Genomic DNA, 27755 nt, shown 5'->3' with positions numbered 1-27755 from the left:
TCTCTAGGGGGTTTATTTCTAATTTTCACACTGGGACACACTAAATTACAGCTATTCTCTCCGATCTCCTCACAACTGTGACAAGAATGAGGAGATCCAAGCTGGGGAAGGCGGTTTTTTCACATTTTGGCTGTGATTGGTCACTCTGGATTGACAGCTGAAGTCACTGTTCTGTCACAGCGTGTTTACATGCTGTAACATTTTAACTGCAGGACAAGAATGGTCGTCCTAATGCGGCAAGCACCTGCCGCTCAGGACGAGTATTCTCATCCTGTGTCGGCAAGAGGTTAAATCGCAACAAAACAATAAACAGAGATTTGAGCATACCATGGGTCAGCCTCGGATTTCTGCAAAAGATTCTCGGCCAAATACATTTTGATTGGAATTGTTTTTGCAGCAGGCGCATGGAGTTCTGCAAGTTCCGTTCAAATGAATAGAACTGATTTTCAGTCACAGAATTTTTTGCAACAAATCTGCCGCATGTGAACTTACCATTAGGCCATGTTCAGTGGCGTAACTACCGCTGTAGCAGCCAATATGGCTGCTACGGGGCCCACGGCATGAGGGGGCCTGTGCCGCCAGCCGACACGGCACCCCCTAATGCCCGGAGGCTCCGCTAGCAGCCGCTATGGCTGCTACAGCGGTAGCAACACCACATTCAATAGTGTCTGCGTCCTTTGGATGCAGATATACTATTGAACACTATGACAGAGCAGGGATGTATCTCCTTGCTCTGCCATAGGCTACTGTATACATTGGCATAGCTCGAGGGGTCTTAACGGTCGCAATTGTGACCTGGACCATAAACCTGGTTAGCCCACAGGGCCCCCGTAGCCACACAGCGTTCACCGTGCTGGTCCCGCTTCCTGATTGCTGGAGCAAGGAGCTGACAGCTCCGTGCTCCAGCAGTCACTCTGCCGTGAGCAGCTCGGCCTGTATGCGCCGAGTCACTCACAGCACAGACTGGAGGAGAAGGATCCTCTACCCGTCGTGGGAATGGGCATAGGTAAGTAATTATGTTATTTTTCTATTAGGCACTATGGGGCATTATACTGGGTACGGAAGAGGGGCTGATATGGTGGCTGCTATAGAAGCATTTTACTATATGGGGCGGCATTATACTTTATGAGGGCATTATACTGTGGGGGCAACTATGGGGGCATTATACTGTGGGGACAGCTATGGGGGTATTATACTGTATGGGGGCATTATACTGTGGGGACAGCTATGGGGGCATTATACTGTGCGGACAGCTATGGGGCATTATACTGTGGGGACAGCTATGGGGGCATTATACTGTGGGGACAGCTATGGATAACATTATACTGTGGGGACAGCCATGGGGGCATTATATTGTGGGGACAGCTATGGGGGCATTATACTGTATGGGGGCATTATACTGTGGGGATAGCTATGGATGGCATTATACTGTGGGGGCAGCTATGGGGGGCATTATATTTTGGGGGCAACTATGGGGGCATTATACTGTGTGGGGCAGCTATGGGAGCATTATACTGTGGGGGCAGCTATGCTGGGCATTCAACTGTATGGGGGGCATTATACGCTGGGGACAGCTATGGGGGCATTATACTGTGGGGGCAGCTATGGGAGTCATTATACTGTGTGGGGGCAGCTATGGAGAGCATTATACTGTGTGGGGGCTGCTATGGAGAGCATTATACTGTGTGGGGGCAGTATGGGGGACATTATACAGTGGGGGCAGCTATGGGGGTATTATGCTGCATGGGGGAATTTGTTTGGGGCATCTGTGTGGGTATTATACTGTATGGGGCATCTGTGTGGGCATTATACTGTATGGGGCATCTATGTGGGCATTATACTGTATGGGTCATTTGTGTGGGCATTATACTATATGGGGGCATTATACTGTATGGTGGCAGCTATGGGGGCTTTATACTGTGTGGGCTGAACCAGGTGTATATGAGCAGGGATTTAGTGGGATTCGAGGCGTGGCTTAAAAGAAAAAAAATTGCTTAAAAGAAAAAAAATTGACACTGCGCGCCACATCGATTGTTCCTCTTTGTGATACTTGAAAGCTTATCACAGTCTACAGGGAGGGCTGTATAGCACTGTATGGGGAGGCTATATAGCACTGTCTACAGGGGGGCTGTATAGCACTGTCTACACAGGGGGCTGTATAGCACTGTCTACACGGGGGGCTGTATAGCATTGTCTAAAGGAGGGGCTGTATGGCACTATTTACAGGGGGGCACTATCTACAAGGCCAGGCTGTGTGTGGCACCCAGAAGAGGGGGGCCCAGTCAAAAGTTTGCTCTGGGGCCCAGAGTTTCCTAGTTACACCCCTGGCCATGTTCACATGTAGCATAAACTCTGCAGAATTTCCGACCTGCTTTTCTGTGTGGAATTTCCCCAACTTTTTTGCAAGAGAAATTCACATCCCGCAGATTGAGAGTCCTTTCCTTTCTGCCAATTTTTACCACAGCGTGTAGGTGAGATTTGTTCAAATCTCATCCACTTTACTGCTACTGTAATACTCTGCGGAATGTCCGCACAGATTACTTAACTTACTTTTTCTCACTCATGTTTAGTTGCATGTAGTTAATGCTTCAAAATACGCCTGAAAATATGCTGTGTGAACATGGCCTAAGATTTCATTCATACAGCCATATGAACAGTCCGTGTGCCAAAAGTGGGATTGCGCTATCTATCTTTACCCCATATAATATAAGACTCTCACCCAATCTGGTCACATGGCCATGTTATTGGAGCCTAAGGCCTTCTTCATGAAGTGCAAATTTTGATCCTTCCTTCCTAGCGGGAATTGGTTGCTATGGCAACTACTCCCTTTATCTCTTGCACTGGTTTTGATGAACCTTCCACACATTGTTGTAACACTTGTTTTACTGTAGTGTCAGGAGGCAGTCCGACTTTTACTTATACATACTTTGTGTTTAGTAAGTAGTTGACTTTCTTTGAACTGACAGTTATAACTCTCAAAGAAGATTGATTTATGCTGCTGTATATAATTTTTGTTAAGTAATATAATTATAAGACTATTTTTTCTTCTAGGAAGTCAAGTACTGGACAGAGCTGCGAGGAACAAAACTTTTTCTTTACAGTGACAAAAAGCAAGAAAAGGTAAAAAAATGTGTATACAGTATGTGTTGTGTAATACATGCCAATGATTAAAACAAATAAATTACTTATTCTAGCAACTGTATTGGCAATATTTGAGGGGGTTTTCCAGTCCCATAAAATTGATGGCCTATGCTCAGGATAGGCCATCAATATGTGATCGGTCGGGGTCCGACCCCCGACACCCACACCGATCAGCTGTTTTGAAGGGGCCACAGCACTCGTACGAGCGCTGCTTCCCCTCCATTACTACTGCTCGCACTGTGAATTATCGACACACTTGTAGCGGCGGTTCATAGAATTACAGCATTCTTCCATTGAAGTGAATGGGAGAAGGATGTAATACTGTGAACCACCGCTACAAGTGCGACGACGATTCACAGTAGGAGCAGAGAAAATGAAGGGCGTACGAGCGCTGTGGCACCTTCAAAACAGCTGATCGGTGGGGGTGGCAGGAGTTGATGGCCATTCCTGAGGATAGGTCATCAATTTTATGGGCCTGGAAAACCCCTTTAATTAACTCTTTATGCTTTACTAACATATAAAATAACTATATGCCTAAGCGTATGTGCAGGGATTTTGCTTCCGGGGGCCGCTAGTTAATCCTGTTAATATCCCTGCCATCCTGCCCTATAAAGTACTTTTGTCTACTCATTTTGGCTTCCTAGGCTTTGCAGCATCTGGGCGCAGAGGATCATCCAGCCCCCTCCTGTTCTGACCCGTTGAAGGGTGGTGAGGCCTGGCATCCCCGTGGCCACTGCTATCTGAACACGGCCTGTACCGTGCCACCAGTTTACTGCAGCTGCTCCTTGTAAAGCCATCCAGCCCTGTGTAGTTCTCCTGACTGCTCCCAACTACCACCAAAGCGATATGACGCTTGTAAGAGCCACACTCTCTTCCTCCTGTCCAGTGGCACGGAGTAAGGCCAGGCCCTCTCTGCCATCTTGGCCCAGCCTGTGCAGAATTTCTGGATGCCTGCATATCAGTCACTGTATGACTAAGGATGTGTGCTGGCTCTCCCTGGAGAGCTGACCACAAATCAGCGATCCTGCCAAGTAAACAGCCTGGGAAGAGGGTGCACAGCCTTAGCACCCAATTGCCATTTTGTAACAGGTATTGTCTTGACCCGGCTTTCTGGATTCCATCAGATGTCCACTGAAAGAAATCCTGCTGCCAAACTACCTGCAGGAGTGGGTGAATTGTGTGACTCCTGGTGCCTACCCCATCTGCAGTCCAAAAATCTGTAATCATATAATATCTTAAAGGATCAGGCCTCACAGATATACAGTCTCCCTCCACTGACTGTTACCACTGTATCCTTAGTAGTGGACACACTTCCATTAATGCAGTGACTGTTAAGAAATAGAACTGGTAAACCTCTGCCATGTCCTCCCACGGTGTGGGTGCAATTACTTTATTAGCCCATATATAGTGCTGGTATCTCTCCCCTAACTCTTGGGCCCCAAGCACACATCCGTTGCTATTTGTATGGCTGCAAATCACATATCCATGAAACATGAACTGCACACGTTGTTTTAACGGACCAAATGAATAGAAAGGCCGAGACTGATTCGCAAAAAACGGATAGGAGTAGGACCTGTTCTATTTTTAGTGGAATGGATGCACGGAACTGTTAAAATAACGGAAGTGTTCATGGTCCCATAGAAATGAATGATCCAGTCTGCTATCCGTTAAAAAAACGAATAGCACACTGAAGCATTTCACTGAAGTGTGCTGGAGGCTTTAGAGTGGGTGCCAGTTGTGTTAAACTTTGTGCTTATTGGCGGGTAAAAGAAGAAGTAGCGACTGGTAAATATAAAAGAATTTGGCTCCCCTGGCTCAACTTCCTATTTGACCCCGAAGGATATGATAGCTATATGACTAATTAATACTTCACGTGGACTTAGGTTCACTCACAGATTTCTTGTTAGACAAAGATCTAAATTTATCCCCTTAAGTAATGTACCCGTTTCCCAATACCCTATTAGAACAAGACATGGTCAATAGACTGGATCTGTATTTAGAAATAAGATGTCTAAAATGTTTTTTCCGAACACCCAAGTTTATTAACCTGGCTTATACACTTGCAAGAAGATGTGTGAATTTACTGATTTGGTATATGATGCCTTATTTCTCAATATGATTGGAAACCACTGTTTTAAAACTGTTGAATGCAAAATAACAAATAAACAGAAATTTGAAACAAAAAAAAAAGGAGTAGCAGTAAATCACACCTTGAACGCTTTACTTTGAAGTTATAGATAAACTCTGCCCTGGACGGAGAACCTCCTCTCTCACCTATGGAGACTGAAACACCCATGTCGGAGCAGCTTCAGGGCGAGTCTGACACTTTGCAGCGCATACGCTATGCAGCGACTGGTCCAACTTTCCAGGCTTGTTGATGAAAAAAAGAGGATCCTTCCCAGAATTCTCTCTTTCCTTGTTTGAAGGCTCCCAGATCCCATCACCACCACACTCTCCCAACTTGTTACCTCCCTCCTCCACACAAATCGAAATTCTGTCAGCTATACTGGTAATAGTGGATGACCTTAAGCAAGACTTTGTTATACTTAAACTTGACCTACAGAAAATATGTGATAGAACTACAGAATCCAAACGAAGAATCTCTGAAATGCTCAGGATGCTTAGAGGCCTATTCCAGACCAAATATCCACTCTGCCAAAGCAAATAGCCTCCTCTGTTGACCAGTAGGCGACTTTGAAAATCTAAGACAAAATAACATTCGCATTGTTGGCCTCCATGAAAATGTAAAGGGGGGGACGAAGAATCTACTAGAAAACTCCACCTTCTATCCTTTTTTCACCATTGAAAAGGTGAACAAATTCCCCACAAGACCTGGGCTTCTGGGTACTCCCCCACATCCTCCTCTTGCTTGCTTGTTACACTTCAGAGACTGGATTGCAATTTTGAGAGCTGTTCATACAAAAAGCAAAATCTTCTACAATATCACCAGAGTCCCCTTTTAACCAGACTGTTCTGTAGTATCACACCAGTTTTACTTAGATTCAAAGTAAGCTTAAAAAAAAAAAAAAAAAGGGATACCGCTAAGACATGCTTTAGCCTGCTAAATTAGGAGTGGTTAACCAGATTCTTCACCTCTCCTGCCAGAGCTCTGGCATGGCCCTCCAGGGCTCCCCATGCTCCTGCATGAGACCCCCCTTGAGCAGAAAGAGCCTGCGTATGGAATCGTCATTCATATATTTTAATTCCTTGATACTCAAAACTCTTTGAGCTATCAATAATAGAGAGTTCACCAATAGGTTCAAAATCAAATTCATCTAACTGCAGGAGGGTGTATTTGCTCCAATTTATTTCAAGACCCGAAAAAGCGCCAAATTGTTCTATTACTTTAATAGCCTCTGGGACAGATCTCTCCGATTCATCAAGGCAGAGGAGAATATTGTCTGTAAATAAAATAATTTTATCCCCCTCCCCCCCCCACTGCCCAATCCATGAATATCCACATTATTTCTAATCAAAATCGCCAACATATATAAGAATTGTAGGAGTGTTTCAGCTAGTGGTAATTTTCAAATGATCCAATTTAACATTATTTAACAACTATATTACACACCAGATAGCCTCTTTAAAATGCGAATCAGAGTAGATTTAAATTGTATCAGGTGCCAGCATCCTTTGGCAGGGTTCCTTCACTTAATCTGGGAGTGCCCAAGTAATGTAAAATAATCAGAAAAGCCAGAAGTCTAGCAAGCGAATGGGGGAGTTGGAGGCCTTGATACTGGAAGAAAATATAGATATAGTTGGCGTTGCTGAAACATGGCTAGGCTCTTCGCACGACTGGGCTGTAAATCTAGAGGGTTTTACACTTTTTCGGAAAGACAGGACAAATAGGAAAGGTGGTGGTGTATGTCTGTATGTGAGAAGTGATAGGAAGGCGAGTGTGAAAGAGACATTAGAGGGTGAAGATTGTGAGGAGGTTGAAATCCTGTGTGTGGAACTAGAAAGGGACATAAACACTGAAAAAATTACTTTTGGTGTAATCTATAGACCCCCCAATATAACTGAGGAGATGGAAGGTCAGCTATATAAACAGATGGAGGTGGCCGCACAGGGGGGTACTGTACTAATAATGGGAGATTTTAATTACCGGGATATTAATTGGTGTCATGGTTCGGCTTCAACTGCAAAGGGGAGACATTTCCTCAACCTGTTGCAGGAAAATTTTATGGGCCAGTTTGTGGAAGACCCGACTAGAGGTGAAGCTCTGTTGGATCTGGTCATTTCTAATAATGCAGAGCTTGTTTCGAATGTCAATGTTCAGTTTTCCAGTTTTCACAACCTTGGTAACATTGATCACAATATAGATACATTTTACCTATACTGTAAAAAACAAACACAGGTTGGGTGGGCAAAAACACTTAATTTTAAGAAGGCCAATTTTCCCAGGATGAGGGCTGCAATTCAGGATACAGACTGGGAAGAACTAATGTCAAATCATGGTACAAATGATAAATGGGAGATTTTCAAATATACTTTGGGTAATCATAGTACAAAATGTATTCCTATAGGTAACAAGTATAAACAACTAGAATTAAACCCCACATGGCTTACACCTTCTGTAAAAAGGGCAATACATGACAAAAAAGGGCATTTGAAAAATACAATTCTGAGGGTACAGCTGTAGCCTTTTTAAATTATAAAGAGCATAATAAAATCTGTAAAAATGTAATAAAATTAGCAAAAATACAAAATGAAAGGCAGGTGGCCAAGGATAGTAAAACAAATCCCAAAAAATTCTTCAAGTATGTAAATGCAAAAAAGCCAAGGTCTGAACATGTAGGACCCTTAGATAGTGCTAATGGGGAGTTGGTCACAGGGGATCAAGAGAAGACAGAGTTACTAAATGGGTTCTTTAGCTCTGTATATACAATAGAAGAAAGAACAGCTGATGTAGCCTGTGCCAGCGCTGTTAATATATCAGTTAATATACTGAATTGGATGAATGTAGACATGGACCAAGCTAAATTAAACAAAATAAATGTACACAAGGCCCGGGACCAGATGGGTTACATCCTAGAGTTCTTAAAGAGCTCAGTTCAGTTATTTCAGTCCCCTTCTTCATAATATTCAGAGATTCTCTAGTGACTGGTATAGTGCCATTGGACTGACGCAGGGCAAATGTGATGCCTATTTTCAAAAAGGGCTCTAGGTCTTCCCTGGGTAATTATAGACCAGTAAGCTTAACATCCATCGTGGGGGAAATGTTTGAGGGGCTATTGAGGGACTATATACAGGATCATGTGACAAAAAATAGTATTATAAGTGACAGCCAGCACGATTTTACTAAGGACAGAAGTTGTCAAACCAACCTGATATATTTTTATGAAGAGGTGAGCAGAAGCTTAGACAGAGGGGCCGCTGTGGATATAGAGTTTTTGGACTTTGCAAAGGCATTTGACACTGTCCCTCATAGACGTCTAATGGGTAAATTAAGAACTATAGGTTTAGAAAGTAGAGTTTGTAATTGGATTGAGAATGGCTCAAGGACCGTATCCAGAGTGTTGTGGTCAATGATTCCTACTCTGAATGGTCCCCGGTTATAAGTGGTATACCCCAGGGTTCAGTGCTGGGACCACTATTATTCAACTTATTTATTAATGATATAGAGGATGGGATTAATAGCACTATTTCTATTTTTGCAGATGACACCAAGCTATGTAATATAGTTCAGTCTATGGAAGATGTTCGTGAATTGCAAGTGGATTTAAATAAACTAAGTGTTTGGGCATCCAGTTGGCAAATGAAGTTTAATGTAGATAAATGTAAAATTATGCATCTGGGTACCAACAACCTGCATGCATCATATGTCCTAGGGGGAGCTACGCTGGGGGATTCACTTGTTGAGAAGGATCTGGGTGTACTTGTAAATCATAAACTAAATAACAGCATGCAATGTCAATCAGCTGCTTCAAAGGCCAGCAAGATTTTGTCGTGTATTAAAAGAGGCATGGACTCGCGGAACAGGGATTTAATATTACCACTTTACAAAGCATTAGTGAGGCCTCATCTAGAATATGCAGTTCAGTTCTGGGCTCCAGTTCATAGAAAGGATGCCCTGGAGCTGGAAAAAATAGAAGAAGAGCAACGAAGCTAATAAGGGGCATGGAGAATGAGGATAGATTAAAATAATTAAACCTATTTAGCCTTGAAAAAAGACGACTAACGGGGGACATGATTAACTTATATAAATATATTAATGGCAAATACAAAAAATATGGTGAAATCCTGTTCCATGTAAAACCCCCTCAAAAAACAAGGGGGCACTCCCTCCGTCTGGAGAAAAAAAGGTTCAACCTGCAGAGGCAACAATAATTCTTTACTGTGAGAACTGTGAATCTATGGCATAGCCTACCGCAGGAGCTGGTCACAGCAGGGACAGTAGATGGCTTTAAAAAAGGCTTAGATAATTTCCTAGAACAAAAAAATATTAGCTCCTATGTGTAGAAATTTTTCTTTTCCCTTTTCCCATCCCTTGGTTGAAGTTGATTGACATGTGTCTTTTTTTAACCGTACTAACTATGTAACTATGTACTAAAAACACGATTTCAAATATATATAAAATGCTCATTACTGAACATTCAAAAAATACACATTTCACAAGTCAGAGATTATGGAATAGGGATATAGGTTTATTAGAAGAGGGAAAATGCTATTGGTTCTTTAACCTTGAGCAATACCCCAGGCATGAATGTTTTGCAAAATGATTTGTACAAGCTCTATGCTGATGAATTATAACTTTCACAACTGCACAGGAGAGAGGTTCCCTCTCTTTATGCATGCGTGATGCACTAATTGTAGTCCTGTTGACACCAGGGAAGACCCCTTAACCATAGACTCCTATACCCCCATTTTGTTACTTAATACTGACATTACAGACTCAACCGTGTGATCCTCTCCTTTATTGACTCCGTACATAGCATAGTGGCCGTTCTGCAGGTCTGTTCCTGTTCACTGCCACTATTCTGAGGCCGCAGCCAACTGCTTCCGGAACTGGACCAGCTGATCGGTGCGGGGTCTGACAAACGGTCAATAGGTCATCAGTTGTCAGAACATGGAAAACCCCTTTAATATCAGACACCTTTTCCTTAATATAAATGCAGCCCAATCAGATCACACCCCTGGCTTTTTGGTAACCTTCTATAGCTTCAAAGCATTTGATTCTGTGGAGGTGCATAGAAGGGTTCATGTTGGTCTTAAGTGAAACTGTTCTATAATACCGCTTTGACTGGAGTCCGCACTAATTTAGATATCCCACAATCTTTTTACCTGAAGAGAGGCACAAGACAAGATTGATCGCTTTCCCCCCCTTTGTTTGCCCTAGCAATTGAACTACTAGCGGTTGCGGTTCGGCAATCTCAATCTATTAACGCTATTATGGCAGACATTGGTCTTTAGCTAGTTTCTCTTGTTGGGCCTCACTGAAAAGGTCAGTTCCTTCTTTGGCCTAAGAGTACCCTCCCAATCTTCCTTCCGACTGATCTTTATGTATCGTTACAAACAACCCTGTAAACCCTGGCTGCTACCATTTAACGGGGTAGCCCACTCATGGAATGTAGCTTGTGCTCTGTTTAATTTGAATACCCTGGAATTCACTCACCATAATCTTGGGCACAACACTCACCTGCCACATCTACTAGATCAACCTTCGGGAGGGTTTTGGGTAAGTAGGGGCTTAGATATCTAGATCAAGTTTACCTAGAGGGGTGCTGGTCAGTGTGAAGGCAGTTAGTATGGCATATTGTGGGTGAGTTTAACTTTTGTGGTAAAATTCAGCCATAATGATGCATTTGGGTATACTTTATAGATATTATACTTGACAGCTGGCGTGATATTTTATGTATTCAGATACTATGGTATTACCACCATTTTTATCCTGCCTTATGTAATACACTGTCCTTCCTAGTGTGTATTTTTTTGCATTTTGTGTTTTAGGCTTCGTTCACATCTGCGTTAGGGCTCCGTTCCGACGTTCCATCGGAACGGAGCCCTGACTGACACAAAGGGAAGCCATAGTCGACTACGCTATTGATTCAGTTAAAACGACGGAACCCTTGCACAATGGAGACAAACGGAAACCATTGGCACCGGATCCGTCATCATTGAAATCTATGGTTTCCGTTTATGTCAGTCGAGGCTCCGTTCTGACGGAAAGCTCAGACGGAACGGAGCCCTGATGCAGATGTGAACAAAGCCTTATTGGGCGTTTTTAAATTATTTCTATAACTATTTGTGTAAAATTAATAAAATATTGATCTTTTTGTGCTTATTGTATAGCATTTAGGGACATAGTATTGGTTTCAAGCTTTGCTTGACTCTGCAGCATTTTTTTTCCACCTTTGACTTTTTAACGGCCCCATATGGGTTGGCCCCTTCTGCGTCAGCCTTATCCCACTTTGCACTGGAATACAATGCATTGAGAAAGTCTTCAGACCCTTTAAATTTTTTCATATTTTTTTATGTTGTGGCCTTGTGCTAAAATAAAATAATAATTCAAGTTTTTTCCCCATTTTTCTGCATTCAATATCCCATAATGACAAAGTGAAAACAGAATGTTAATAATGTATGCTAATTTATTGAAAAGGAAAAATGAAAATATTGCATTGACATAAGTATTCAGACCATTTACAAGGTTTGCACACCTGAATTTGGGGATTCTCTGCCATTCTTCTCTGCAGATCCTCTCAAGCTCTGTCAAGTTGGATGGGGACCGTCTGTGGACAGCCATTTTCAGATCACCCCATAGATGTTAGATTGGGTTCAAGTTAGGGTTCTGGCTGGGCCACTCAAGGACATTCACAGAGTTGTACCTAAGCCACTACTGTGTTGTCTTGGCTGTGTGCTTAGGGTCATTGTCTTGTTGGTAGGTGAACCTTTCGCCCAGTCTGAGGTCCAGAGCACTCTGGATCAGGTTTTCATTAAGGAATATCTCTGTACATTGCTCCGTTCATGTTTCCGTCAACCTTGACCAGTCTCCGTCCCAGTCTCTGAAAAACACTGCCACAGCATGATGCTGCCACCACCATGCTTCATTGTAGGGATGGTTTTGGACAGGTGATGAGCAGTGCTTGGTTTCCCCCAGACATGATGCTTAGAATTGAGGCAAAAATGTTAAATTATGGTTTTCTTCAGACCACATAATCTTGTTTCTCACAGTCCGAGTCTTTTATTTGCTTTTTTTGCAAACTCCAGGTGGGCTTTCATGTGTCTTTTACTGAGGAGATGCTTTTTTCTGGCCACTGTGCCATGAAGCCCAGATTGGTGAAGTGCTGCAGTGATGGTTGACCTTCTGGAAGTTTCTCCTATCTGCACACAGGATCTTTGGAGCTCAGCCAGACTGACCATTGGGTTCGTGGTCACCTTTCTTACCATGGCCCTTCTCCACTGATTACTTAGTTATGTGGGGCGACCAGCTCTAAGAAGAGTCCTGGTTGTTCCAAACTTCTTTTGTTTAAGAATTATGGAGGCTAGTGGGAACTTTCAGTGCAGCAGAATTTTTTTTGTACCCCTTTCAAGATCTGTGCCTCCACACAATCCTTTCTCTGAGCTCTACAGGCAGTTATTTCCTCCTTATGGCTTGGTTTTTGCTCTGATATGCATTGTCAGCTGTAAGACCTTATATAGACAGGGGTGTGTCTTTACAAATCATGTCCAATCAAAGGAATTTACCATAGGTGGACTCCAATCAAGGTGTAGAAACATTTCAAAGATGATCTAGAGAAATGGGAGGTCCCCAGAGCTAAATTTCAAGTGTCAAAATAAAGGGTTTAAATACTTACTGTATGTCCATACAAAATTTGAGTTTTCATATTTAATAAATTTGCAAAAGTTTCTAAAATTCTGTTTTCATTTTGTCATCATGAGTATTGAGTGCAGAATGATGGGGAAAAACATTTTTTTTTAGCACAAGTCCTCAACATAACAAACTGTGAAAAAAGTGAAAGGGTCTGAAGACTTTCCGAATGCTCTGTATGTTGCACCTAGCTCTTTTTCCCATGCCGACACATTTATAAAGGAGCTGGTCTTCATTCCCTCTAGTAACAACCCATATATCACAGAGACTAGGTGGAATGGTAATTTAGAGTTCACACATAGGCTTTCGAATGATGTCAACGTTCGTGTAAGGGTCCCACTAAAGAGTACAGATTGGACATAACTCTTTAATTGGCCATAATCATAACATGCACCCTGATGAGGAAGGTCTCCCCTGTAAATATTCCTTAGTAATTTGAGAGAACCCCCACTGAGCATTTTGGTGAGCAATGTGCTACCTTTTATCTGGAACCCTAAAAACACATGTGTATGTGTGTGTGTGTGTGTGTGTGTGTGTGTGTGTGTGTGTGTGTGTGTAAACCTGTGTGAAAATGGGGGTTTTCAAAGATTAATGTTAGGGGAAATGGGGGACCAACCTGCTTCAATGAACCACAGATGTTATCCAAAAATCGAGGACTTGGGATATAAATGATGGAAAAAAGGACGTAGCAGATTTAAGCCAAAACGCTGATCTGGGAGGAATTGTGAATACATCTTTCTCAAAATCCACTCACATTTTAGTCTCAGCATTGTGTTGTAAATTCAGTATGCAGGTGAGGATGCAGACTTATGAAACAGTGAGAAGTCAGGTAGGCCCATCCCTCCCTGACATTTTTTTTGTACGAAGTTCAGATAGCGCAATCTAGAGTCTGCCCCTTCCCAAACAAGCGTCCTTGCTAAAGTTTTATGAACATTCAAGAATAATCTGGGAAGGGAAATTGGATGGGACTGAAATAAATATAAATAAATAAACATAAAAACTTTGAAAGGGTATCCATTTTTAAAATGGTTATCTCTTCCAAATCAAGAGAAGGGTAGGGAAGACTAACCATTCAGATCAGACTCCAGCGTTCTCAGCAAAGGTTGAAAATTGAGACTAAATACCTCTGCAGGGTTTGCCATGATCCTCACCCCTAGCTACTTGATCAATTTTGTTTCACATTTAAATGGAAAGTTAGCTCTGAGATGGTTAACCTCTTCCCTGGGCAAGGTGACATTCAGTATGTCTGACTTCTGCACATTAACTTTGGAATTCCTTAACACCTTCCCGAAAATGGGCGTTACTGTATGTCCTTTTTAGCGGTGCGTTCCCGCAAATGAACGTACAGTAACACCCTGTGGATGAAGCGAGCACAGGAGCTGTGCCGCTTCATCTTCAGCGGGTGTTGGCTGTAACGTACAGCTGACATCCTGCTGCAACGGCGGCGATCACAGTTATCTCCGATCGCCGCCGTTTAGCCCCTTAAATGCCGCTGTCAATAGCGACAGCAGCATTTAAGGGATTGACACAGAGAGAGGGGGCTCCCTCTGTATCCCGTTGGCCCCCTGCGAAAAATCGTAGGGTGCTGATGGTTGCCAGGTAAGGGAGCCTATTAGGTCCTAATAGGCTTAACTATCAGTTGTAAAATGACAGTAAGGCTGGGTTCACACGACCTATTTTCAGACGTAATGGAGGCGTTTTACGGCTCGAATTACGTCTGAAAAAACGGCTCCAATACGTCGGCAAACATCTGCCCATTACTTTCAATGGGCTTTACGATGTACTGTGCCAACGACCTGTCATTTTACGCGTCGCTGTCAAAAGACGGCGCATAAAATTACAGCCTCGTCAAAAGAAGTGCAGGACACTTCTTGGGACGTAATTGGAGCCGTTTTTCATTGACTCCAATGAAGAACAGCTCCAAATTACGTCCGTAAAAGACGCCCCGCAAAACGCAAGTACATGCATTTACGTCTGAAGTTCAGGAGCTGTTTTCTCCTGAAAACAGCTCCGTAATTTCAGACGTAATTGCAGTTAGCGATTGCATATACCCTTACAATACACTTGACTACATAAGTAGTGCAGTGTATTGTACTGGGGATCTGACCTATAAAAAATATCATATTATTTATCCCGCACGGTGAACACTGTAAAAAAAAAAAAAAAAAAACAATGGCCAAATTTCCTTTTTTGGTCACGTCGTTTCCAAAAAAATAGAATAAAAAGTGATAAAAAAGTCGCACGTACCCCAACATGGTACTAATAAAAACTACAGTTTGTCACGCAAAAAACAAGCCCTCACACAGCTCCGTCGACAAAAAAATAAAAAAGTTATGGCTCTATATGGTGACACTAAAACATTATTTTATAGAGAAAAAAGTGTTTTTATTGTGTAAAAGTCGTAAAACATATAACAACTATATAAATTTGGTATTGCCATAATCGTATCGAACCGCAGAATAAAGTAAACATATTGTTTATACTGCACAGAGAACGCCGTTAAAAATTTATAAAAAAACAGTGAGAGAATTTCTGTTTTTTGGTCTCCTCACCTCCCAAAAAATTGAATAAAAACTGATCAAAATATCACATGTACCCCAAAATTCTACTAATAAAAACTACAGCTCGTCCCATATAAATTAAGCACTCACACTGCTCGTCAACGGAAAAATAAAAAGGAACGCAATAATGCAAAACGACGGCCCAGACTAATTTATATGTGCAGCAGTTCTTCAGCTAAAACCCCACGTCATCATTTGCTAGCCCCCACTGATAGACCCTGTAAATGCAGCAGAAACGATGACATTTTTGGGTCTGTGCCACATATGGGGCTAGTGACGAAGTCAAAGATTAGGCAATGCTGGAGTGCGGATATTTTGTACAATACCACGGACACCCTTTAGAAGTGCAACTGCTGCCCCAAAAATCTGGCCTATGCATAAAGGATTGGTTCAAAGCGTACGTCACTATCCATGGATAATGAATGTTATTATTCATCAGCCTATTATGACCTGATGCACTCTACCCAGCTTACATATACCCTGATGTACTCCACCCAGCTTACATTTACCATGATGCACTCCGCCCAGCTTACATATACCCTGATGTACTCCGCACAGCTTACATATACCCTGATGTACTCCACACAGCTTACATATACCCTGATGCTTTCCGCCCAGCTTACATGTATCCTGATGTACTCTGCCCAGCTTACATATACCCTGATGTACTCCACACAGCTTACATATACCCTGATGTACTCCGCCTAGCTTACATATACCCTGATGTACATATGCCCCCACATTATAAACTGAAACACCAGTAAAACACTAAACAAAACTACTACCAAGCAAAATTTGCGCTCCAAAAGCCAAATGGCGGTCCTTCTGGGCCTGGCAGTGTGCCCAAACAGCAGTTTTTGACCACATATGGGATATTACTGTACTCTGGAGAACTGCTTAACAATTTATGGGGTGTGTGTCTCCAATGGTACAAGCTGGGCACAACACATTGTGCACTGAAAAGGCATATCTGTGGAAACTGGCAATTTTCAATCTGCAACATCTACTGTGCACTAATTTCTGCAAAACCTTTGGGGTCAAAATGCTCACTATACTTCTAGATGAATTTCTTGAGGGGTGTAGTTTCCTAAATGGGGTCACTTCTCGGGGGGGTTTCACTGTACTGGTACCTCAGCGCAATGCAACCTGCGCCAAAAATCAATTTGGTAAAATCTCCACTCCAAAAACAAAATCGCTCTTTTTCCCTTTAGACCCATGCCGTGTGTCAAAATAGCAGTTTACAACCACATATGGGGTATTTCCCTACTCAGGAGAATAGTGTAACACATTTTGGGGTGTCTTTTCGCCTGTATTCCTTGTGGAGATTAAAAATTATGAGCTAAATCTACATGTTATTGGAAAAAATATTTTTTCATTTTCACAGCCCAATTCTAATAAAATCTATAGAACACCTGAGGGATTAAAATGCTCACTACACCTCTAATTTAATTATTTGAGGGGTATAGTCTCCAAAATGGGATCATACCTGGGGAATTTCTACTGTAGTGGTACTTCAGGGACTCTGCAAATGTGACATGGCCGCCAGAAACCAATTCAGCAAAATCTGAGCTGCAAAATCCAAATGGCACTCCTTCCCTTCTGAGCCCTGCTGTGGGTCCAAACAGCAGTTTATTACCACATATGGGGTATTTCCATAATCGGGTTAAATTGATTTACAAATGTTGGGGTGCTTTTTCTCCTTTATTCTTTGTAAAAATTAAAAAATTCTATGTTTTTTTTTTTTTTAGCTAAAAAGTAGATTTTAATCTTCACAGACTAATTCGAATAAATTTAGCAAAAAAAAAAACTGTGGGGTCAAAATGCTAACTATACCCCTGAGGGGTGTATTTAAAAAAAAATGGAGTCACTTTTGGGGGTTTCCACTGTTTTGGCACCACAAGACCTCTTCAAACCTGACATGGCGCCTAAAATATATTCTAATAAAAAGGAGGTCCCAAAATCCACTAGGTGCTCCTTTGCTTCTAAGGCCTGTGTTTCAGTCCAGTAGCAAACTAGGGTCACATGTGTGCTATTTCTAAAAACTGCAGAATCTGGGCAATAAATATTGAGATGAATTTTATGGGTAAAACCTTCTGTGTTACAGAAAAAAATTTATTACATATGAATTTTGGCAAAAAAAAAAAAATAATTAGTAAATTTCACCTCTACATTGCATCAATTCCTGTAAAACCTCTAAAGGATTAAAACACTTCCTGAATGCTGTTTTGAATACGTTGAGGGGTGCAGTTTTCAAAATGTTTTGTGGGGGTTTATAATATATAGGGCCCTCAAAACCACTTCAGGTCTGAACTCGTCCCTGAAAATATAGCCTTTTGAAATTTTCTTAAAAATGTGAGAAATTATTGCTAAAGTTCTAAGCCTTGTAACGTCCTACAAAAATAAAAGAATGTTCAAAAAACGATGCAAACATAAAGTAGACATATGGGATATGTTAATTAGTAGCTATTTTGTGTGGTGTTACTATCTGTTTTACAAGCAGGTACATTTAAAATTAGGAAAATCATAATTTCTTCAAATTTTCTCTAAATTTTGTTGTTTTTCACAAATAAGCAATAAATTTATTGACCACATTTTTCCACTAACATAAAGTACAATATGATACGAGAAAACAATCGCATAATCGCTGGATAGGTGAAAGGATTCTAAAGTTATTACCACATAAAGTGACATGTCAGATTTGAAAAAAATTAGGCTGGTCCTGAAGGCTAAAATTAGCTTGGTCCTGAAGGGGTTAAAGCTCCACATTGCTCAGATTCCTGCAAGATAAATGGTAGGCCTATTCTGAGATTGCTCACATACAGTAGATGAATAGGTCATCTGCAAAAAGTGATAACTTATAACATTTACTGCCAAATCTCAGACATTGAATCAAATCATTTATTCTTAATGCAGTAGCCAAGACTTCCAGAGACATCAGAAGACATCCATGTCTTGTCCCATTATTAAAAAGAAATGGTTTCAATAGTTTTCCATAACCCTAACCTGGGTCGTTAGTACCAGATAGAGGGCCAGAGTACATCTCCGCATGATCGGTCCCAATCCTACTTTCTCCAAGGTCGCTTCCAATATATCCCAACTTACGATATCAAATGCTTTTTCTGCGTCTACAGAGAATAAACAAAGTGGAAGTCTTCGAGACCCTGTCTGTCACTATAAAGACCTGATAGTATTGTCCCTAGTCTCTCTACCAGGGCTAAACCCTACCTGCTACTTATGTATGGCAATAGGATCTATCTACTTGGATAATACCATTTCATGTTCTAGCAAGTGAAAGAATAGCCTTCCGAAATGACTCAAAATATGCCAATACCTAATATAATACATTACAATACTCCTGTATTGCAATGTATTATGCCTATCAATGTTACACTGACAGACAGCACCTGCGAGTCATATAGCCATGGCAACCATGTTAACCTATCAGCATCCCATGATTACATACATTCACGACTGACTGTCACGAACTGTGGGTATGTGGGTATCCCGTATCGGTATAGCTGCTGGCCAAACAGGGTACAAAGTCAATGTCTATAGTTCGGATAAAAGTACCTGTGGCAATTCAGAGAGTAGCGATGGTTTAGGCTCGGATGGAACTCTGGCAGCAGGCAGACAACAGGTGCGGTGAAACACAGCGGGTGTAGCAGGCGACACAACACGACTCCAACTTTGTACAGCACAGGCACACGGAAGCACGGGATATACGATACAGGTAGCAGGAACGGGAACACTGGGAACTGGAGAACACTCATGGGACCATTTGCAAAGACTGACACGGGTAGGTACAAAGAACGCTCAGGCAATGAAGGAAGGGGCAGGGCCCTTCTTTTAGTCCAGGGTGATCTGGAAGCAATCAGCTCAATCTCACACGTGTGCGCTCTGGCTCTTTAAGGCTGGAGTGAGCTCGCACGCGCACACTAGTGTTCACTGCGGAACAGGACGGCCGCATGTGCTGGCTTCTCTGGAGAGAAAGGCGTCGGCAGGATGAGAGGAGTTCGTGGTCAGCGACGCAGGCAGGAAGTAGTTCCACCACAGTGCCATACATGTATGGTACGGGAATGGTGCAGGCACAGGAGCGGTGCCCTTATCAATAGCATGTGATGTCAGCAAGTGTAATATACAGCTAACATCATGCTACAATTTATGGGATTGCAGATAACTTTGATACCATCCTCTGTAACCCCATCAGTGCCCCAGGTACATGATCATCATGGCAGCGGGGGGGGGGGGGGGGGAGGGGTGTTAATGGGAAACACATATTGCACAATACCACGGCAGTTGTATCTTTGGGTTCTATTGAACCCTTGCTAACATGGGTCATTCACTGCTATGTTGGAAACACAACATACACACTTCTCAGTCGCTTTTATACTGCTATACCATTACATTGGGACATATTTACCACAATGTGCATCTCAGAGCATTCAGGGCAAGGACAAAGGAGCATTAAAAGGATCAGACTTGTATGTTCTATCCACCCAATGCCAAGCATCTTTTATTGAGGTTTCAAGCATTTACAATGACACATTCTGCCGGGAAACCCTGATTTGGAATCACTTCAGGAATATATTCACATAATGGTACACTTGACAGTTTTTGTGCTGTCTGTTTTTACAACGTTATCAGTTTTTCTGATCTGGAGAATAATTTTATTTGCCTTTGATAACTAAAAGCATAAGCGCAGTTCTATGAACACGTCTGTTGATCCTTGGTAAACCTACATTTGTTATTAGGCATAACCATTCTCTAATAAAAATGCATTATAACAATTTCTCCCTTCATGAATGGGAACTAACAAAACTAGAGAAGAAAGCAAGGAAGGAAATTCCCAACAGCTAGTACAACACCTACGGTGCCACAGGTGGAATATTGTCTGCTATACACTGCAGACTGTATTCTGTTGACAGACTCACAGGTTAATCATAAGAATTTATTCATTTATACCTATTTTTAGAATGACTGCCAGTCATATAGGGAGTGATTCTGATAATATATATCTATATACAGATATTTCTGAAAATGCCTGCATAACTTAAAAAGGTTTATATTGTAGATCTAGGGTGGTTTAGCGGGTTATATTAATAGCCCTGATGATCAATGTTCGTTTATAGGTTAATACTTCTATTTCTTGAAGTCAATGGGTTAGGTATTGATTATAATATATACTTGGTGGTCTAGGGGTCATTTAGGGGTTCATTATAATATCCTTGATGCCCAGTGGGGTTACTCATAATTCCAGGTCTAATAAAATGGCATGCATCACATTTGTGTGGGACTGAACCTATGCTTTTAAGTAAGGGTGGTTTCATTTCTAATGTAACATCAGAAGGTTGTAAAGTAGCTCCTGTGTATACTGTATATAAGAGCATACTACATTAAGGAGGCAGATAAAGGAGAAGCATCTGAACGGTTACAAAGACTACATTCAGACAAAATAGAAACTATTTTGAACTAGGTTTATGGGATGTGTTTTAATGAAGCAAATATACAATAGTAAAAAAAAAACTAATGTATTAGTAAAGTTGCGATCATTGAGTTAGCTTCTCTGTAAATTGTCAATTTGATATTGCTTGAATCCTGTACAACCCCTTTAATACTGCTTCCAGTGGAACATGGGAATCCTCTTTAACCAAGAGCAGCAGTTGAGGAAAAACCTACATTTAAAATTCCAGAAAATAAAATACAGCTATGGGACATTATACTATATGGGGCGGCTATGGGGCATTATGCTGTATGGGGGCAGCTATGGGGCATTATACTGTATGGGGGAATTTGTGTGGGCATTATACTGCATGGGGACAGCTGTGATGACTTTATACTGTATGGGACCATCTATGGGGGCATTATACTGTGTGGGGGCCACTATCTGGCATTATAATGTGTGGGAAGCACTATGGGGTATTATACTGAGTGGGGGTCAGCTATAGGGGCATTATACTATGTGTGGGAATATATGGGGCATTATACTGTGTGGGGGCAGCTATATGGCATTATATTGTCTGGGAGACACTATGGGATAGCATAATGTGGGGGGGGGCAGTTATAAGGGCATCATACTGTATGGGGGGTTCTATGGTGGGGGCATTATACTGTGGGGTGGCTACGCGTGCCGCATCGGTTGTCCTTCTTTACGATACTTGAAAGTTGGGAAGTATGATAACAGTATGTTTTATTGGTAACATTGTTGGTTTTGGTGTCCATCTTAGCACATTTTTCCTATTACCATCTCATGTTTATCTTCATATAGCTGACAGTAGCAAATTGAGTCTAATTCTATTCAACAAAGTTCCGCATAGCCATGTTGAAAATTTAATAATTTCCCTTTCTATAGAGGAACTAATTTGAAAAGGTTTTATCTAAAAGTGGACACATATTGTCTTGTTTAGTGGTAGGTTTCTATCTATAGAACACAAAGCACAAAAATACATCATGATACTTGATATGTAAGTTGGTGTATATGTGTAAAGCCCTGCAGGGACAAACTACTTGTAAAGAATGCAGCAGGTTTAGTGGGTTAGGTTTGAAGTACATAGAATTGTACATCAATTCAGTCCGATTTTCCACTCATAAAGCTTGTTATATTTTCTTTCTATTATAAACTGTTTTAACTAAAATAATATTTGTCTGATGTCAGAATGTGATGATTATACAGAGATGAGTGGTGCTAGATAGGCGCTGCTGAAGAAGCTGTCTCTTACAGATCCCTTTTAGGCCTTATGCACATGGCCGTACAAAAAAAAAAAAGTGAAAATGCTATCATAAAGGTGCATGGGGTCTCTACTGAATCTCTGTATGTCGCCGATTTTTTACAGCAGCATGCGTAGGTTTTTTAAACAGTGGTAGGAAATCCGACAGAAAAAAAATCATGACAAATTCCATTGAACTGCGAAAGTGTGGAAGTGCTCTCCACTAGAAGCATAGCTTCAGGGGAAAAATACCTCCATACATATGGTACCCGATGGAGCCTCTACAGCAGCACACGGAGGCATGCAGGAAGCCATACAGCTTCTTTCACACGGGTATCCTGTGTACATGGGCCCTTATAGGAAGTTCCATCTCCTGTGGTAACCACTGATTGACTTCAGCAGCTGGGCTGTGTTTACATGCTGCGGTTTTGGTGCGGTTTTTTGCCACAATTAGGTTCACACGGGGCGGATAAGCTGTGTAAAAGCACGGAGCGTACCCGCCCTGTATTTGTTGCAGTTTTTACCTCCCCATTAAGTTCAATTGGGAAAACCCGCAATAAATAAGCAGCGTTTACGCAAATACAATTGACATGCTGCGGAGTAAAATTCCACACCGCAGGTCAATTTCATTGCGGAAAATCTACAGTATTTGCGCAACGTGTGAACTGACCCTTACAGCGACATCACAGTATTGTCACAAATTTTGCAGTAATTGCAGCAAAAGAAATGCAACAAAACCGCAGCGTGAAAACCCAGCCTTATGCATTGCTATTCCCGAGGTACTTCATATCAATTAATAAATAAATCTTGTACGAAAATCTCACCCTTTTCTCTTTAAAATAGTAGCTAAGGCTTTGTTCACATCTGTGTCCGGGCTCCGTTCATGGGTTCCATTGGAGCTTTCCATCAGCGGAACCCATAAACGGAATCCAAACTGAAACAAACTGAAACCATAGGTCAACTGCGCTATTCAATCCGTCAAAACGAAGGAACCCTTAAACAACGGTCACAAACCGGAACCATTTGCACCGGATCCGTCACCATTGAAATCAATAGTGATGCATACGGAAACCTATCGTTTCGGTTTGTCTCAGTTTGAATTCCGTTCATAGGTTCCCCTGACGGAAATGTCCGACGGAACCCATGGAGTCCCAATACAGTTGTGAACGAAGCCTAAGCTGTGTATTATAAGGAGTAATTTAGTCTTTACCATAAATTACAAAAATATTAGGAATCCAAACCACATCCTATACTTAGATTGTGGTATTCGAGTGGATTTATTGGTATTGCATGTTTTCTATATAGATCGAGGAAACATATACCCATTTAACAAAGTGAGATTAAAACATGACATAGTGGGCCAACACACCTTTTATTTTTTATAGACACAGAATTATATTCATAGTATTTGAAAGAAATTGACAGACACAGACTGGTACGATCCCTTCTTAGCCCTTAAAAAAAAGTCTACTCTACCTCCACCACGGGTTTTGCATATTGTCCATCAAATAAAGAGAAAAGAAAACATGTTGGTGACACAAGACGCTCTAGTCACGAGGTGGATGTCGGCCGAATGCTGCTATTTTTTGTTTTAGCCCATGCTGCATGTTTTATATCTCTATCTGGATGTCCTGTTAGTGAATGGGCCCTGACTCTGGATCACAGTAGAGCAGTGGAATAGTGAGCCATGCTGGACAAAGAATCCCCTGCTGATGATGTTTGGATGATTGAGCCCTGATCTTGGATTACTGTGGAGCAGTGGTCTGTGGTAGATAAAATATTCAACTGCCTCTATCTCTCCCTATCCTGCTGGTTGTTTGGAGAGTTGAAGTCAAAATGACTGTGTGATGTCGTCTGCATTGTGATCGTGGGAGTAAAATTGGCAACTGCCATTCCACAAAATGCCTTTGCCTCCCATCTTAGGGAATATTCATTTACCCACACAAGTGGCCCAATCTGTCCTAAACTTGGAGAGAGGCGTCTTACAGAGTTATGCGCCATATTTTGTCCACTGCTCCTCATTCTACAGGGGGGCTGCATGGCATTATTTACAGAGGGGGCTGTATGCCGTTATCTACAGAGGGGGCTGTATGGCACTATCTACAGAGGGGGCTGTATGGCGTTATCTACAGGGGGGCTGTATAGCGTTACCTACAGGAGGGGCTGTATAGCGTTACCTCCAAGGGGGGCCTGTATAGCGGTACCTACAGGGGGGGCTGTATAGCGTTAACTACAGTGGGGTCTGTATGGCGTTACCTATAGTGGGGGCTGTATGGCGTTCTCTATAGTGGGGGCTGTATGGCATTATCTACAGAGGGGGCAGTATGGCGCTATCTACAGGGGGGCTGTATGGCGTTATCTACAGAGGGGGCTATATGGTGCTAGCGCCATACAGCCCCCCTGTAGGTAACGCTATACAGCCCGCCTGTAGGTAACGCTATACAGCCCCACTGTAGGTAACACTATACAGACACCCCCTGTAGGTAACGCTATACAGCCCCCCCATAGGTAACGCTATACAGCCCCCCCTGTAGGTAACGCCATGCAGCCCCAACCCCCCAAAAAAATCTGACCTACAGTGTGTCCTACAAAAGACATATATCCCCTATCCACAGGATAGGGGATACATGTGTGATCGCTGGCAGCGATAGGGAGAACGGGAGACCGAAAGTCCCCCGAAGTTCTCCATGACTAACCTCTGACTTCCGGCGTCTGCGCAGCTCAATAAAAATAAAAGGAGTGCTGGTCACGCATGCGCACAAGCGCGACCGGCGCTCCATTCATTTCTACTGAGCTGCCGAAACAGACTCTGGAAGTCCGAGGTTTGTGATTGAGAAATTCAGGGGACTTTCAGTCCCCCGTTCTCCCTATCAATGCCAGCGATCACACATGTATTTCCTATCCTGTGGATAAGGGATACATGTCTTTTGTTTAATGGCAGAGCGGGGAGATACCTCCCTGCTCTGCCGTAGTGTTTAGTGGCGTCGCGCTGTAGTAGCCATAGCGGCTGCTAGCGGAGCCTCCGGCCATGGTGGGGGCCCGTGCCGAGAGGCGACACGGGCCCCTTCATGCCGCGGGCCCCGTAGCAGTCTATACGGCTGCTACGACTGTAGTTACGCCACTGTATATATATATATATATATATATATATATATACTACCGTTCAAAAGTTTAGGGTCACTGAGACATTTCCTTATTTTTGAAAGAAAAGCAAAGTTTTTTCAATTAAGATAACATTAAATGAATCAGAAATACACTCTATAAATTGTTAATGTGCTAAATGAGTATTCTAGCTGCAAACGTCTGGTTTTTAATGCAATATCTACATAGGTGTATAGAGGCCCATTTCCAGCAACCATCACTCCAGTGTTCTAATGGTACATTGTGTTTGCTAACTGTGTTAGAAGGCTAATGGATGATTAGAAAACACTTGAAAACCCTTGTGTAATTATGTTAGCACCGCTCTAAACAGTTTTGCTGTTTAGAGGAGCTATAAAACGGAACTTCCTTTGAGCTAGTTGAGAATCTGGACCATTACATTTGTGTGTTCGATTAAACTCTCCAAATGGCTAGAAAAAGAGAGCTTTCATGTGAAACTCGACAGTCTATTCTTGTTCTTAGAAATGAAGGCTATTCCATGCGAGAAATTGCCAAGAAACTGAAGATTTCCTACAACGGTGTGTACTACTCCCTTTAGAGGACAGCACAAACAGGCTCTAACCAGAGTAGAAAGAGAAGTGGGAAGCCCCGCTGCACAACTGAGCAACAAGACAAGTACATTAGAGTCTCTAGTTTGAGAAATAGACGCCTCACAGGTCCTCAACTGGCAGCTTCATTAAATAGTACCCGCAAAACACCAGTGTCAACGTCTACAGTGAAGAGGCGTGTTAAGGATCTGCCAGGCACAGCTTCTGTATCTACGCCCATAGGTAATCAGTCTGCACCTGCTTCTATGTCTGTGAGACTGACTCCATCTTCCACCACTCAGGATGGCAGGCTTAGGAGTGGGAGAGCCTATCACAGCCTGGCCAGACGGAGCTAGCTCCCGCCCTCTGTCTATTTATACCTGCCTTTCCTGTTCCTCCTTGCTTGTGATTCTTCTGTTTGGTTTCCTAGCCCTGCTGCAGCTTCTGTACTATATGACCCTGCTTCATATGACCCTGGCTTACCGACTACTCTCTTGCTCTGCGTTTGGTACCTCGTACACTCCTGGTTTGACTCGGCTTGTTCACTACTCTCCTTCTCTGCATTTTGTACCTCGTACACTCCTGGTTTGACTCGACTCATTCACCACTCTTGTTGTCCATGGTGTTGCCGTGGGCAACTGCCCCATTTCCCTTTACTTCTGTGTACCCTTGTCTGTTTGTCTGTCGTGCACTTATTGAGCGTAGGGACCGTCGCCCAGTTGTACCCCGTCGCCTAGGGCGGGTCATTGCAAGTAGGCAGGGACTGAGTGGCGGGTAGATTAGGGCTCACGTGTCTGTTTCCCTACCCCCATCATTACAAGGCGACTCCGGGATGCTGGCCTTCAGGGCAGAGTGGCAAAGAAAAAGCCATATCTGAGACTGGCTACTAAAAGGAAAAGATTAATATGGACAAAAGCACGCAGACATTGGACAGAGGAAGATTGGAAAAAAGGGTTATGGACAGACGAATCAAAGTTTGAGGTGTTTGGATCACACAGAAGAACATTTGTGAGATGCAGAACAACTGAAAAGATGCTGGAAGAGTGCCTGACGCCATCTTTCAAGCATGGTGGAGGTAATGTGATGATCTGGGGTTGCTTTGGTGCTGGTAAAGTGGGAGATTTATACAAGGTAAAAGGGATTTTGAATAAGGAAGGCTATCACTCCATTTTGCAACGCCATGCCATACCCTGTGGACAGCGCTTGATTGGAGCCAATTTCATCCTACAACAGGACAATGACACAAAGCACACCTCCAAATTATGCAAGAACTATTTAGGGAAGAAGCAGGCAGCTGGTATTCTATCTGTAATGGAGTAGCCAGCTCAGTCACCAGATCTCAACCCCATAGAGCTGTTGTGGGAGCAGCTTGACCGTATGGTACGCAGGAAGTGCCCATCAAGCCAATCCAACTTGTGGGAGGGGCTTCTGTAAGCATGGGGTGAAACCTCAGCAAATTAACAGCTAGAATGCCAAAGGTCTGCAATGCTGTAATTGCTGCAAATGGAGCATTCTTTGACGAAAGCAAAGTTTGAAGGAGAAAATTATTATTTCAAATAAAAATCATTATTTCTAACCTTGTCAATGTCTTGACTATATTTTCTAGTCATTTTGCAACTCATTTGATAAATATAAGTGTGAGTTTTCATGGAAAACACGAAATTTTCTGGGTGACCCCAAACTTTTGAATGGTAGTGTATATACATATACATATACATATATCTCCTTCAGTACTCTACATGTGTCTGTATGTGGTTATAGAGTTATCATGAATGCACTAATGTAAATTTTGTGTCATTTATCTGTTTTTCTGTATATAATTGTATAATATATTTTTCTAAAATATCGATCCAGT

At 42.3% G+C, this 27755-nt stretch overlaps 1 protein-coding gene across 1 annotated transcript in view; it reads left to right on the top strand.

Annotated features, from left to right (window-relative positions):
- Window positions 1–27755, top strand: part of STAP1 (signal transducing adaptor family member 1) — a 185774-nt gene that overhangs the window by 47118 nt on the left and 110901 nt on the right. The window contains exon 2 of the mRNA XM_075861585.1: window positions 3052–3120. Coding sequence (XP_075717700.1) covers window positions 3052–3120 — 69 coding nt within the window. The remainder of the gene's footprint in view (window positions 1–3051; window positions 3121–27755) is intronic.

Source organism: Rhinoderma darwinii, chromosome 1, assembly GCF_050947455.1.
Source record: "Rhinoderma darwinii isolate aRhiDar2 chromosome 1, aRhiDar2.hap1, whole genome shotgun sequence".
Lineage (NCBI taxonomy): Eukaryota > Metazoa > Chordata > Amphibia > Anura > Rhinodermatidae > Rhinoderma > Rhinoderma darwinii.
The sequence above is the reverse complement of the archived record's forward strand: the minus strand, read 5'-3'. Positions and strand labels throughout refer to the sequence as shown.